The sequence below is a fragment of the Abramis brama genome (assembly GCF_963993115.1).
Source record: "Abramis brama genome assembly, chromosome: 8".
Classification (NCBI taxonomy): Eukaryota; Metazoa; Chordata; class Actinopteri; order Cypriniformes; family Leuciscidae; genus Abramis; species Abramis brama.
Genome location: NC_139970.1, coordinates 19,716,906 through 19,732,181, shown reverse-complemented (window position 1 = coordinate 19,732,181; position 15,276 = coordinate 19,716,906). Strand labels below are relative to the sequence as shown.

Here is a 15,276-nt window from a genome sequence, read left to right as displayed (position 1 = left end):
TCAAAAGGCAATTTGACCGAAAACGAAAATACGGTCAAACTTAAAAGTGGCGTTTCCATTCTAATTATGCTATTAAACTAAAGTTTGCCTCGGGTAGATTAACAAAAAGACCCTAGGTTGCATTTTGGCAAGAGTTACCCTTTAAAAGATATAGATTTGCTGTGAGCAGACAGTATTATAATTATTATATCGTTTGCCTTTCGTTATAATGCTTTTTTCACATAACCTTTAAACTGTTAAAACTGTTATTTAACTGTTAAACAAAGACAATAATCTAATGAAGACTGAAGAGAATGAAAACATCTGTGCTCAGACACTGAAGTTCTTTATTAGCTGTCAAAATAAAAGTCTCTGTGCTTTCAAAATAAACACCCACTTCTGACACTTATCGCAGGGCCTAAAACTAACTTTTTGCTACACCTGCCACAACGGCCCGTGCCTTAAGAAAATCTACTGGCCATAAATATATTTTTTACCGGTCACAAAACTGTTTTTGCAAAAACAGGCAATAATGACACCAAAATTTAAGATACCAGTGAAAAGTCACAATCATCTATTTCAATTTCAATACCACAGCTAAAACTACTAGCCTAACTAACATAAATTTAAAACATTTTTAAAGACAAGTAAACAGTCAGTAATAAAATAAAATAAACAGTGCTTTTCAGGTTTTTCGAGGTAGGTCTGACAGTAGTTTTCAGGTGCACAAATTTAATGCAAATGTAAAATTTTATACAATGTAAAATCTTCACTTTATAATATAATTAGCCCCGCCTCCACTCACTCATGCCAGCTCACAAATTCACTCTGCCTGAACTTACTGAGGTAAACTATGCACAATGTATGTATAACTCTTTACAATGTCGGGCACATAACGGTAATTAATATGATTAGCCTTTTGCTTGACTTTATCAAACAGCTAATAATGTGTTGCTAATGTTACACAAACCATGTTCCTGTTCACCATCTCAGAGTCAGACAGCTGCCTTCTAAAAATGGTCTTTTTGTGTTCCATGGAAAAATACAGGTTTAGAATAACATTCAGGGAGTAAATAATGACAGAGTTTTTATCTTTGGGATGAACTATTCATTTTAGATGTGCATTGAACATTAGCCCCAAGAATTGCCTTTGATCTGTCAATACAGTAGGAAAGACGGATGGTGAATTGGTCTCTTTCCCTTTAATAACACTATGAGATCAATCATACTGGTCCATCTTCTCTTCACTGAGTGTACACTGCTTATTTGAGATAACACTCCCATATTTATCTTTATGATGAATCAGACAAGGGCTGCAAAGCTATCTCCTTGAACGGTGTGGGCTCTGACCCTGGGAGGGGTATCAGAGCCTGTGAAGTGACGTTTCCAACCAAGTTCCAAACTGAGTTTTCCTCCAATCATCTCTCCCATTCTTTAGTGTGATGGTTGACTGATGCCTTTTCCTCCAGAACAAATGTATATTAATATTTAAGTTTTGGCATTGTAACATCCTTATTTGTAAAGTAGGTAGGCTTCATCTTGAGTGTACACACTTGGCATGTTTGGTTTGATTAAATTAAACTCTAGTGCGATTGCTCTGTTAGTTTGAATAAGTGTGAACGCTTCCATCTGAACCCTGGTGTGCACCAACCAGCAAACCGAGACCCACTTTTCCAAACGAACTGGTGAAGTTCGAGTGAAATATGGACGCAACACAAACCAAAGCTTTCTAAAAGAACCAAAAACAGGACTTGATGTGATAATAAAAAGGACAGAATGCTCAATGTGGTTCTTTTTGTCACAGAAGTTATGTTGACCATTAAAGTTCAATACAGGCGCTGGAACCTCCTTGCATCAGATCTTCGTTTGTGTGCAACTAAGGAATTCCTGGATCCGTTTTGACTAATTTACTCATTTTAAAAGCTCTTTCTGATTTCTTAGCTGGAAAAAATATCATCATATGTAACGCACATAAAACAAGAGCATTTAGCGGAGCACCAAGCATTGTTTTGGATGTTCGGTAGGTTCAGTCGCAAATACGTCATAAAAGCTGTTTTGTTTTTTTATCTTTAGGAATGGTGTTAAAAATGACAGTGTGGATACTAAGTGAACCAGGACTAACTGTATCATTTTCTTTTTTGGTCTGGACCAAAAGAAGCAAACTACAAGTGTGAACACACCCTAAAACTGATTTAAAAAAAACAAAACAAAAAAACAACAACTGTAGATACACAGATACTGTAAGATTGATCTTTCTGGCCAAGATTGTATGGACACCATGTTTAAGGGGCAGCAGATGAAACTATATGCTGCTTATATAGGATGTCTTTGATACGCTAAACTGCTGCTTCTACATTGTTTTGAGTGTGATGCAACACAACAGCTAATCCTGAGTAGGTTTGGGCAATCCTGCTCTGATCTGTATCATGTCACAATCTCTCCCAGTCTAAATATTTTGTAGCAAACTTTGTATGACCTCATTCATAGGATTTTGTACAATCTGCTTATTCCCAACTGAGTAAAATAGTTACACTTTCTCATGAAACTGAGTTGAAATGTTCTTCTATTTGGTTGGAAGCTTTCATCTAGAATGTAAACTAGTTCAGTGATTTAGAAATACAAAAAAGTCTTTAAAAAACTATAGACATCATTTAAAGTACATTGATGTGTTTGATGCATAGCCAAGGGACTGCTACTGAACATTGATCTACTACTACAGGAACTTCTTTCTCAGACTGAAAAAAAAAATTCTCTTAACTCACCTCATCAGTTAAAAACTAAAATATTCCAAGATTCTTGAATAAAAAAATAAAAGAGTTAAGAGAGGTAAAAAACTTTTTTTTTCTTCTTCCCAGTAAATGCCTCTTAAAAGGTAGCTACTTTGTGTTTAAAGGATTGGCCTGTATCCAACAGTTGAAACCAGTGGCACAAGAGATGTTTGATTATAAATTAGGATTTAAGCTGCTCTACGGCTCTGAAAAATGTACAGCAGGCTAAAATGAAATAGAAAAAAAAAAAAATTATATATATATATATATATTTTTTTTTTTTTACAACACAACTTTATAAGAAACTATATAAAGAAAAATGTTCCTCTAAATATCAAACTCGAGGTAAAATGGCTTTGCAACATTACCAGGCAGTACAAACTCACCCTTAATTTCCTTCTGAATTATTGTTTGAATTTGCCTGAATCATGACTTTAAAGAACTCCCCAGTGCCATCAATGCCAAAAACTATTCCCCCAGTAGTTTACATATGAACAGATGTTTAAAAACTGCGTAGAGCTTTTAGCAACTCAGCCAATGTCTGCCATTTAATACAGTGACCTCAAAGAAGAGTCTGAAAAAGATTCAGAGAGGAAAGTTGGAGAAATTCTGCGGTCATTCCCGTGTCTTATATTGCACGATCCTAATTAAGTGAACTTTGCACATCCAGTGAAATGTTTGATCTGCTGAATTAGTGAGACTACAAATAACCCACATTGACTCTGCTCTCTTACCCCACTGTGTGAAAATTAATACCTCTAGATGAAACTAGGCTGATTATATTACGCTCAAAATGTCGACTACAAACATTGCCGTAATTTCTTTTGAGATCATTTCTTCCTTTCTGTTCCCTGGAGGTAGAAAAATGATGAAATATATGTGATGGTCAGATGAAAAAGGCATTTAACAATTCCGCACACAAATGGTGAAGGTCATACAACACTAACAATGTGGCTCTGCCAGACCACTACCCATTCTTCCAAAATGTTATATTCAACCAGACTATTTTACTGCCATACAAAAGAAAAACGCAGTAACTATGCCAACAGACTAGGAAAAGTGGATATCCTTTTCCTATGAATCCGAGCATAGTTACCTAAACCTAAACAACCTAAACCAAATATATACATTCCCCCTAAGTCGACCCTTCCTAAAAATATAAAGGCAGCTATATATTTTCCTGTATAAGTAGCTATTTATACCATAAAAATATTATCAAAACTACATGTGTAGAACATCTGGAAAATTTGGAAAGAATGATTTTGAATGTGCTGCTCTTCACAAAATGAAAGCTTTTTACAAAGATACATTCATAAGTGATATGATTTGAAAGTGTTATGAATTCAAAAAAGAAACACATCCAAAAAACTTTTGGCAAGTGCTCGATCAAATAAAGCATCAAACTCAAAATAAACAAAAACATGTCAAATCAAACTCCATATTCAAACCTTTTGGAGAAAGAGTATTAATTGTATGTATATAAAAGGCTTCGCTCTGTAGTAAGATCTTATTAATGTCACCACCCCTTCTGGGTACTCTTACTAGTTCTATACCAAAGTAGTGAAGAGTCGACAAATTGTGTTTAAAAACATTGAAATGAACAGCAATGGGGTTCTTTTGGTCATTCAAACGTATATTACTTCCATGTTCTGCAATGCGTGTTTGCAAACAACACTGCGTTTTACCTATGTATGCTAAACCACATGGGCATTTCATCATATAAATTACATTTTTGGTGTTACACGAAATTATTCCTTTAATTTTTAGCTGTTTCCCAGAATGAGGATGGTGTGACATTTATTTATACATATAATTTAGGTATAATTTTTACCTATAATTACCATCAGGGACTGAAAAGGAATTGCTTGGACAATCACACCCTTGGTCGGCTCTCACCACCATATGCCGTATATTAGGAGCTTGTTTATGTAAAAATCGTGGAGGATCTTTACAAAAGTGACTAATTGTGGGATCTGAACTTAAAATATGCCAGTGTTTACGCACTATATGTGTAAACTCCTTGTGGGATCTGAACTTAAAATATGCCAGTGTTTACACACTATATGTGCAAACTCCTTACTTAACACAGAATATTTGATAATGCAAGATAACCTATTATCAGTAGACTTAGAGCATCTTCTAGCAAGGCATTCTTGCTGATCAATATTTTCAAAACGCGCTGCAGCCTCTCCAATCCAATCATCTTATATACCCCCTCTCATGAAACCTTTGATGAAATCTTTATTTTGTGTTTCATACATTTCATTAGATGTGAAAATCCTACAAATTCTTTTAAACTGACTAATTGGAAGACTTTTCTTTAAACGAGTAGGATGAAAAGTCTGACCATGTAATATTGTATTTCTATCAGTGGGCTTTCTATATAAATCTGTCACTAATTTATAATTATCTTTAATGATGAGTCGGTCAAGTAAACTGACTTGACACTCATCATAATCAATGGTGAATTTAAGATGTTCGCTAATACGATTAAGAAATTGTTGAAACTCAAGTAATTCACTCTTTGAGCAACACCATATAAGGAAAATATCATTGATGTACCGACGCCGTATATGTATATTAGGTAAAAAAAAGGATTAGCCCCAGGGTTAAATACACATTCATGTTCAAAATGACCAACATATACATTTGCATAATCAGGGGTCATTGTACTTCCCATAGTGGTTCCATTAATCTGTAAAAAAAATAGTCATTTCTATACATAAAGTTTTTTGTCAACACCAATTTTGTCAGCTCATTTAAACAATACTAGGACTGACGTTAGTGAAATCGTCACGTAGAAAAAAATCTATAGCTTTTATGCCAGTGTTTACACACTACAGTATATACTAACGCAGAATATTGAATAATGCAAGATAACCTATTATCAGTAGACTTAGAGCGTGTTCTAGCAAGGCATTCTTGCTGATCAATATTTTCAAAACACGCTGCAGCCTCTCCAATCCAATCATCTTATATACCCCCTCTCATGAAACCTTTGACATATAGCATAAACAAACCATTGACATATTGTACCTTTCTATGATTGTTGCTTGCCTGACAAAGACCCTTTGGGTCGAAACGTTGTTCTTTTTAATAAATTCTTTAATAAATTTTGAGTTTGATGATTTGAAAGCGTAACAACTAAACTTTTTAACATAACATCAGTCAATCAAGTGTGTTTTTTTTTTTATGCTGGTATGCAACTTATGCTGGTAGGGATGATTTGCACATTACTAATACTAATAACTGATAAATTTGCTTCCAACAAACCACCACATCATCAGTCTGTATACAAACACTGCAGCCATTAAAAACAGAAAAAAAAAAAAGAAAAAAAAAACTGAGATTAGCCTTTGAAATACCTTCAATGCAATTACCAGAAAGCATTAGTAATCCCATCAAAAGCAGACCTCCGTCTTTGAAAACGCCATGGAGCAATCTGTCAGGAACGTCTGTTTTTCCCCAAGGTTCATTTCATTTAGACAAAAGATAGGACTGCGCTGATGCAGTCAGGCTCATTTTAATATATATTTTTTTTTCCCTGTTGATGCATTTATGCACTTTTTTGACATTACAGAGACCAGATGGGCTTTCTCACTACTCTTATCATTCACATGCACAATACCATTAGAAAGAATAATACACAAAACTAGAGGCGACAAACACGGATAGAAATAGAAAGAAAAAAAGTGACAGATGGATGTGTTGCATAATTCTTTGTTTCGTGGCTGTAGATTTAAAAAAAAAAAAAAATCCATATTGCTTTAAACACTCCAAATGCCTTGAAAGTTACAAGCATGGAGTTGAAGCTTTCATTTAAACAGGCAAAATACTAGTATATTACATTCCTATATTTCATTGCTTTTGTGATTTCATAGCATTTGTTTTGCTGTATTGTTGTACTGGTAATTATGTATCATCATCTCAACTGTGTCAATTACACATACTCTAAGAGCTCTTGGGAGGTGTGAAACAAATGAAAACACAACGATACTTCTATTTAGCATTATATTAATGCTTACCTCACATATTGGAAAGCTCTTGTCTGAGAGCCTGAACCGTAAACCTGAAAAAGGTGCAGGAGAAACACACAGAATTATAATCAGAGTCGTCAGAGCACATGCAGCAAGAGCTGCTACAAAGCGACTGAGGAACAATCAATCCGTAGGTGAGATCCTCATGTGAGCTCAAGTGTTTACAATAAGGAAGCATGCACATTTAACAGTGTTTCTTCAACTAGGCACTTTTATATCCCTGGGGTGCATTTCTATATAAAAACAGATTGAAAGGTTTTTCTTTTTGTTATATGAAGGTCTTGGAAACATTTACCATGCCTTCATAATTTTTTGTTACTTTCCAATGCCTTAAATGTATAGGAAAAAAAAAAAAACTAATTATAGCACGACATTATGCATAAAATGTGAAATATTATTTAATTGTGTGTACTTAAAATGAAATTACTTTTTTAAAATGTCATTTCCACCACTGTTATTTTCATCATAAAATAATTGGTGATTTGAGATGACATTTTGTGATAGGTGAGGAAAAAGTCAGAATTCTGTATAAATGCCCACTAGAAATTAATTGTAGATTTGATGTTTTGTTCATTTCACAAGGTTTTCACTCTCTTACTTTACTCCACTCAATTCAGCTTCACACAAACACACATGAGTGTTACTTCAAATTGCAAGTAACACCCATATGTGTGTCTGTGTGAAGTTGAATTGAGAGTTGCTGTAGAGTTAGGAGGTGCACATGGTTCATAATTTTAATGAGGTGAACGGCTCTTACCGTCAGCGGCTCTCCCTGTAAAGCCTGCAGAATGAAATTACTGACCACTCGCCCGTCATTCATGTGCATGCGAGATCCGAAGGTGTTGAATATCCGAGCCACCCTCACCTCCACTCCTTCCTGTGAGACACAGCCACATGCAAACCTCATCAACACGAGTTTGGATGCAAGTGTTAATTGCTTAGTGAACATGCAGCAATATTCAGTGAACAACACATTAGGATTATATGCAGATTAAGCTCAAAATGTATTCCTTTTTCTTGAAAATATTGTATTGATACTTGAGATCCTTGTATCAATACATTCACATTTTTGTTTAAAGGTCTAAAGCCTCTAGTGAAAATGCATCTATTTTGTTTTATTTTCTGAGTGAAAGCAAAACATTTATTGGACAAATTCATGTAAATGTCCATGAATTTCAGAATGCATTAGTATTTGGTCTGTTCCTCTTTCGCTTTTTTTTACAGCAGCACTCGAGAGTCACAAACATAAGCGTCAATCTGTAAACACACTCACAGTGTGTATGGATGCCATTTGTAATTTAACAGGTGTCATACGGCATCTTATTTCAAGCAAATGTGACATTAATCATTACATTTCCTTGGTCCACCTGTCAAAATTGTTGAAACTCTCCCATTAAAAACTACGTGGTGGTCATTGATGGAAAGCCTGTAGCTCTGTAAGCAGCACCACAGGGGAAGACGTGCTTTTGCATTATGCAAATGTCAGTGCTTCTGAATGGCTAGCATCCAATCTCACAACATATTTTGGGCTGAAAGTGCAGCTAATGTTAATTTCAATAGCTTGTTAATATATACTAATATAACAGTATAAGCCTTAAGGCAGCTTTAAAGTCCTTGGAACTACTATTTCTGCTTCTCTGAAGTGGAATGATAAAAGTTCTCTAAGATAGTTCTAAAAGGTTTGGAGTATCAAAAGACGGTGTATTTCATTTCCACACTGATAACTACCAATACTCAGCTTACTGAAATAACCAATTTTACTGGTTTACAGGCATACCAATAACCCAGCAACACAAGAAAACCTTGATTACAAGAAGAAAATCAGGTTATTCCCCAGCAGCGTCGTCAAAACCTAATCATCCGTGTATCTGACTCTGAGTGTTCCATTTGTGTAGTCCATGTGAGCTGTGATGTTAAATAAAGCATTACAAAATTTCAAAATGTTAGCAGAAAACATGTACATTTTCCTCTCGTTTTTACTGTACCACTGTACCACTTCTACATAGGGCTGGACGAGATGAGAACAACTTTTTTGGAATTGTCTTGGGTCATGTCAGAGTCAGAGTGCACATCCTCTTATTTCTTCCTTTTCTGTTTCTTCAATGCCATGTCAAATTGACACATAACAATTACATTAACTTATAGGCTTGTTATATGACTGTCTGTTCAAAGGAGAAACATTATGAATAAAAAACAGGTCCAATATCAATATCCAAATTAATAGAATACCCTTAAATTATGTATATTTACACATATAGGGTGACGTACTGGTACACGCCAAGCCTTTCTTGAGATTTTACTGCTTGTCACCTGGACATATACTGTTCATATACAGTGGTAACACACAGCAATACCTTGATGTGCTGACTTATGCTATTTTATTCATTTGATTCTGTTTTATATTCTGTTTGAATTTTATTTATAATAGGCTACTGACGCAGGCCCCGTTTACACCTGGTATTAAGATGTGTTTTGGTCGATGGACGACGCTAAATACAGGTGTAAATGGGGTGCCAGACTGGGTGGGCTACAAGAAATACAGCAGCTGGACGATGGCACATACAAATTCATCAGAAAGCCACGGATCAGCCTTGCTATACAACACCAGAATCGCTCAGTTAAATCATCTCCGTCACCACTAAATCAGAGCGCATAATTGCCATGCATTTAGAAGGCAATCCTAAAATATGCTTCGTGTCCGCAAACGCCCCCAACGGAGACATCAGATTCTTCAGCAAAAGACGATCTTGATGAGCTAATAAAGTAAATTCCGCCACACACGGTCACCATTCTTGCCGGCGACTTGAACGCAAGAATTGGTAAGGACAGTCACGACACCAATCCTAGAGTGGTAGGCAACTTCAGCTACCACGCAATCTCGAACGACAATGGTCGAAAGCTAATCAGCATGTGCGAGTTTTCAAGCCTGCGCCCAGCAAACTCTTGGTTCCGAAATCGACCGACGAGACTTTGCACATATAAGAGCCCAAAAGGAGACTTCGCTCAACTAGACCACATTGCCTTCAACACCAAGTGGTGGAAGTCGCGCTTACAACACCTGCGCCATTGGATCAGACCACAAGATGGTGAGCACCAAATTCAAACTGGCGCTGAGAAAAGCAAGAAGCTCATCCATCGCCAGGTGCACCTTTCAGAATGACAAGCTGAAAGACGTGAACATCAAAGCGAATTTGTCGAGTCAAACCGAAAACGCCCAGAGCCTAATACAGCAAAGAGCAGACACACTCAACACTGCGTTGGTAGCAGCGAGTGAAAAGGTCCTGGGCAAAAGACTGAAGTCAAAACTTCAAGAAGAAGTGGTGAAGGACGATTTCAAGCTCAATCAAACGAGAGAAAAGAGAGATCAGTGGAGAAACAAGCAGTCGAGTGTCAAGACAGGTTTCGAAACTGACAAAGAGGCATATTTCGACACTCAACTAGAAGCTCTCGAACTGGCAAACCAAAAACACGAGCATTGCACAATGTGGACTCTAATCGACAAAATCTCAGAGATGCCACAAAATGCTGCAGCAAAGTCCCAATGCTCGATGGCTCTCAACCAAACTTGAAGACCGAGCTCATCAGCAACTGGGGCAAGTACTTCTGCAGACTCTTCAACAACAAGAGCGCGAAGGTGGAAACAGTCAGCTTTCCAGAACCAAGCCCAGACATCGCTATTTCAACAACGAGTCCAACGTGAGAGGAAGCAGTGAGAGCGATTGAATAGCTTATGCAGAACAAGTCGCCAGGACCCGATTATGCAATGACGGCAGAAGTCCTCAAAGACAGCGGCAAATTCATAGTAAATGAATTGCACAAACTCTGCGAGCTCGTTTTTAAGCATTGCTGCGCACCGAAACAACGGACGTCGAGCCTGATCATCCCACTGCCCAAGAAGGGCAACCTACAGCTGATGAACAACTTCAGAGCAATCAGCTTGACGTCCATCGCAGCAAAAACATACAATCGCATTCTCCTCAACCGCATCCAGAATCCAATCGAAAAGCTGCTCAGAAACAACCAAGCAGGCTTCAGGAGCGGGCGCAGCTGCACACAGCAGATCCACATCCTTCGAAGAGTCATCGAAGAAGCAAGAGCACTACTACTACCCTTGTACATCACGTTCGTCGATTTCAAGAAGGCATTTGACTCGATAGACAGACCTATGATGTTCGCAATCCTGCGACACTACGGCATCCCACAAAAGCTTGTTGATGCTATCAGAGTCTTATACGATGGATCGGCGAGCCAGGTGTACTTGGAGGGCCAGCTCTCAGAGCCATTCGCTGTCACAACTGGAGTATTACAAGGCGACTTTCTAGCTCCGTTCCTATTCATCATAGTAATAGATTACGTCTCCAGGCTATCTGCTGGAAGCTTCGGATACCTTACACATAAAGGTCCTCCGACCAGGAGTAATACGAGACCACAACGCGGTACAGCAATAGCCAAAGAATCTAGAGCCGAACGCAATATTAACGATTTAGCATTTGCCGACAATATTTCACTTCTGGAAAATTCTCTCACCAGGGCACAACAACAGTTCACCCAACTACAACAAAAAGCTGGCACAGTCGGACTAGAATTAAACGAGGAGAAGACTGTCCAAGTGCAAATGAATGCTTCCAATGACTATGAACAACATCTCGTAATCAATGGAAAGGACGTTGAACGCTAATGTTTGCAAATGTTAATAATAAAAGTAATGATATAGTGTCAATCTGGCATGTTTATTTTATAGCATCCCTATAGAGACTAAAAGTGTGGCGGGGCATCCGAAATGGTTGACCACTTCTGCTCTAAAACACTCTGGTCACACAAAGTAACATATCACTATTGTCCACAATGGTTAAAAGGCCAGAACACATGGTTACACACACTTAAAACATTAAATAATAATCAAAAGAGAGATCACAGGGAATAAGCAAAGTGAAGAAAAGGTCAGTGATTAATTATTTCTGCACTACTAGCATTCTCATTCAATGGAACTACAAAAATAATGCTTTCCAAAGACTCATAAGGACCCTTCAGCACCACAGAACCAGTGTTAAAACTTTTCAGGGAATTTAAAATATGAATAGCTTACTTAGTCATCTCTGCACAATAAGCTTGGTCTAGGCAAAATATTTTAACACGAATATCTTACCACTGTTCCCATGAGCAATACACCGTACCCAAACTACAAGAATGTCCATGTAATGACCATGAAATCCAAATTGACAATACTTATTTTTTATGATATGTTGCAGTGTTTATTAATGATTTATCTATGAACTGAACAGCTCTAATATGAGCCATACAAATAAAACAATACAGCTTATAACTGCAAAATATGATATTAGCTACATAAATCATTAAACACAGTCCATGACATTGTAAAGCCTGTACTTGTGCCCACATCAAGCACTGGCCTTGGTACAACGTAAGAGAGATATAGAGAGTTTACCAAGAACAGTTGAATGTTTTAGCTTCAGTAGTTCTATAAGTATCTCTGTGGGCATGAATAAAAACATGAAAACTCTCATAAATAGCATTATAAACGAAAGATGTGTGGCAAAAATGCCAGACAACACATCACTTTGACAAAGCAAGGACAGCCATCAGTGGCCTTTTTAGCAAGGAAAGGCACCCGTCTGATTGCAAGGCTATCGTGATTGCATGGCACGCTTTAATTGCGATGATAAGGCTGTGTTAGCGTGATTTTATGTTCAGACACAACGCCTAAAGCAAGTGTGTGATGCCAGTGACTAAAATGTTAGGTAACTTGAGTAACCTTGAATCTTTTGATGAAAAAAATAAAATACATAAAGTGGCCTGTGATCATGCAAACCAAGTTTGAGTCCAGCTCAAGTCATTTTCTGAACCCAGGCCCAGTTTTCCCATAAGCACTATTCTTAAATTGTCACATTTGTCAATGAAAGTCAGAAAAAATAAAGAACAGACACACTCACGTTAAGGACTGTAAAATCTCAATAACGTGTGACAAAGCGGCGCGCATCACATTTCGACCTAAATTGACATATTCAAAATACCCTGGAGCAATACTGTGGGGGATACAGTACTTTGTAGTGAAAGAGGCTTTAAAACAATACTTTCAATTAGTTTGAATATGGACTGAGAGAGCTATTTTGATCAATGATGGGTCTAAACAACTCTGGAACATCAAAACAAACATCTGATGACAGAGCTGAATAACAGGTAATGCCAACAGAAGGAGGAACCTCCTAAAGGAAAATTCCGGAAACTGGTGTGTTTGTGAAGGATGGTGATGTAATGGGAGGAGGGACAGCAGAAGGGACTGAAAAGGACTAATTAAGTAATTTAGAAAGAAAGACACAGATAGAGGTTAGAGGTGACAGATCAGTAGCTGCGTTTCCATTACAGATTTGCGCAAATGTTTTGCGCTATTATCTAAATATCGATAAAAAACTATTGCGAAATTATGGCGTTTCCATTAACCGATGTTATGCGACTAAAACGTCCTTTTTTCTCGCGCGATAAGTCATTCCAAAAATCACGGCAACGGACGTTGGATTATATAATATCACAGCCACCGCATTAGACATTATTATTATTAATGGAAGGAGACGTGGCGTGTTATCCAAGCATTAATGGCAGGGAAAGACCCCCGAACGACACATATAAGGAGTTTCTGGGTGTTTCGCCCTCATTTCTGCTCCGAGGATTTGATTGTGGCATTTCTTTGAGATTTAGAATCCAGTATTCCTATAGGCTAATTATTGTTTCTTTTATGAATTTAATAAAGAACTCTGTCTCGTTTTCTGTCCAAACGATCCATGTAGGCTACTTTTGTGTCCATTTGTTTTTCCTTTTTTAACCCCTAATTGAAAAACGATTGTCTTTTTAAAACGCAAAGTTGAACACCAAAATTTTAATTTGAACTGGCTACACCAACTGCTGCGCAAAAAAGTAAATATCGACGAATTTTCAGATTTTTGTTTATTACTTTTTGCCCCTTTATTAAACATTTAAAATATTCACAAATTAATATGGAAAACGTGTCGATTTTACTGGTTTTCTAAGGCCAAATTAGAAACTGTAATTGATGACTTTCCCGCAGTGCTGAATGAGAAGAGCCATTAATATTATTAATAGCCTAAACTATTGTTTTCTAAGTGTCGGCTAAAATCACATCTCCATCTCCGCTGTTAAGCAGATGCGCTTTTAGAGAGAAATGCACCTTTCATACGGATTACATAATCAGAAGGTATTAGCTTTCGATTCGAATTTGTTCGTTTTAAAGTGGACATTTCAAGCTTTAGCCTACATAGGCTATATTTTGTTTCAGTTCTCGCGCTCCAGTTTACGGAGATCATGAAAGTGCGTCTGATTGTTTCTTTTATTTTACAAAAGCACAACGTTTTCTTGTTATTGTGAGTTTACACAAATATGCCATGCAGTGCGCGCTCCACACTCAGATTTGTTCCTTTTTTGCATAAAAGCGTCTTCTAAATATAGCCTATTAAATGTTATAATAAAATAATATAAACTTATTATTATTTGCGTATCTATACATGGACCTCAAACACACCGCGTCTTCTAAGTCAGGTGACTGTAAATGCGCAAAAACTGTTTCCATTGCAGTTTTGCGAAATATTCCTTTTTCGAATGCCTGAAAAACCACCTCATGAACCTCAAAACTTTTTTGCGATAAATGGGAGTTTTTGCGAAATTGACGTGTTTCCATTAAGCGTATTTTCAATTCGCAATTTCAATTTGCGCAATTTGAAGGGTAATGGAAACGCGGCTAGTGTTTTATAGCCTGACTACGTCAGACTTCGTACTTCCGCTCAATTTCATTTCGCTTCTGTACTCAGTCTGAGACAGCGTCAGAGCTTTCTGTTTTCCACCAGTCTGAAAACAGCCGGGCCAATCAACGAACAGAGGGCGGGCTGAGAGCCGTGACGTAGACGCTGATTGTACCGTGGATGCGTAGATTTACTTCACATAATCTGCAAAAGTCGTTCACAGCCATGTTCACTCTGGTATTTCGCTCGATGGTTTTGTTTTCGCATCATACATGTGTTTACAGTGGAAGTTAGATGCGGCTGAGCATGCGCATAACACACGCCATAACCAAACGTTATGTGATTGGCTTACGGGTAACCAATGATTTTAAACTTCAGACAAGCGCCCCCTAGCAAGAGAGAAAACACTTCTCTATTATGCCATTCCAGACTCTGTCTACGAAGCAAAGTGAAGTAGCAGAGTCTGGTATTACCAGGCTAAGTGTTTTACCAACCTCATTTTAATACTTTAATAAATGTGAGGGATAGAGATGAGACACCAGGGGTCTCATTTATAAAACTGTGCGTAGGATCCTACTAAAAGTGTACGTGCGCCCGAAAGCCAAAAATTGCGTACGGCAAAAAATATTCATAAAACCGTTCGTACGCCAGAACCTGCGCAGAATTGACTTTATAAATCTTTATTGTGCGCACATGCATCTCCTCCCCGAAATAACCATATTT

At 37.4% G+C, this 15,276-nt stretch overlaps 1 protein-coding gene across 6 annotated transcripts in view; it reads right to left on the bottom strand.

The window, feature by feature from the left end:
• The window catches only part of uxs1 (UDP-glucuronate decarboxylase 1), a 93,534-nt gene that overhangs the window by 7,025 nt on the left and 71,233 nt on the right, over positions 1 to 15,276 (bottom strand). For all 6 annotated transcript variants that reach the window (XM_084122235.1, XM_084122232.1, XM_084122234.1 and 3 more), the window contains 2 exons: positions 7,542 to 7,661; positions 6,773 to 6,816 (listed from right to left, as the gene is read on the bottom strand). In XM_084122235.1, the coding sequence (XP_083978361.1) occupies positions 6,773 to 6,816; positions 7,542 to 7,661 (164 nt within the window). The remainder of the gene's footprint in view (positions 1 to 6,772; positions 6,817 to 7,541; positions 7,662 to 15,276) is intronic.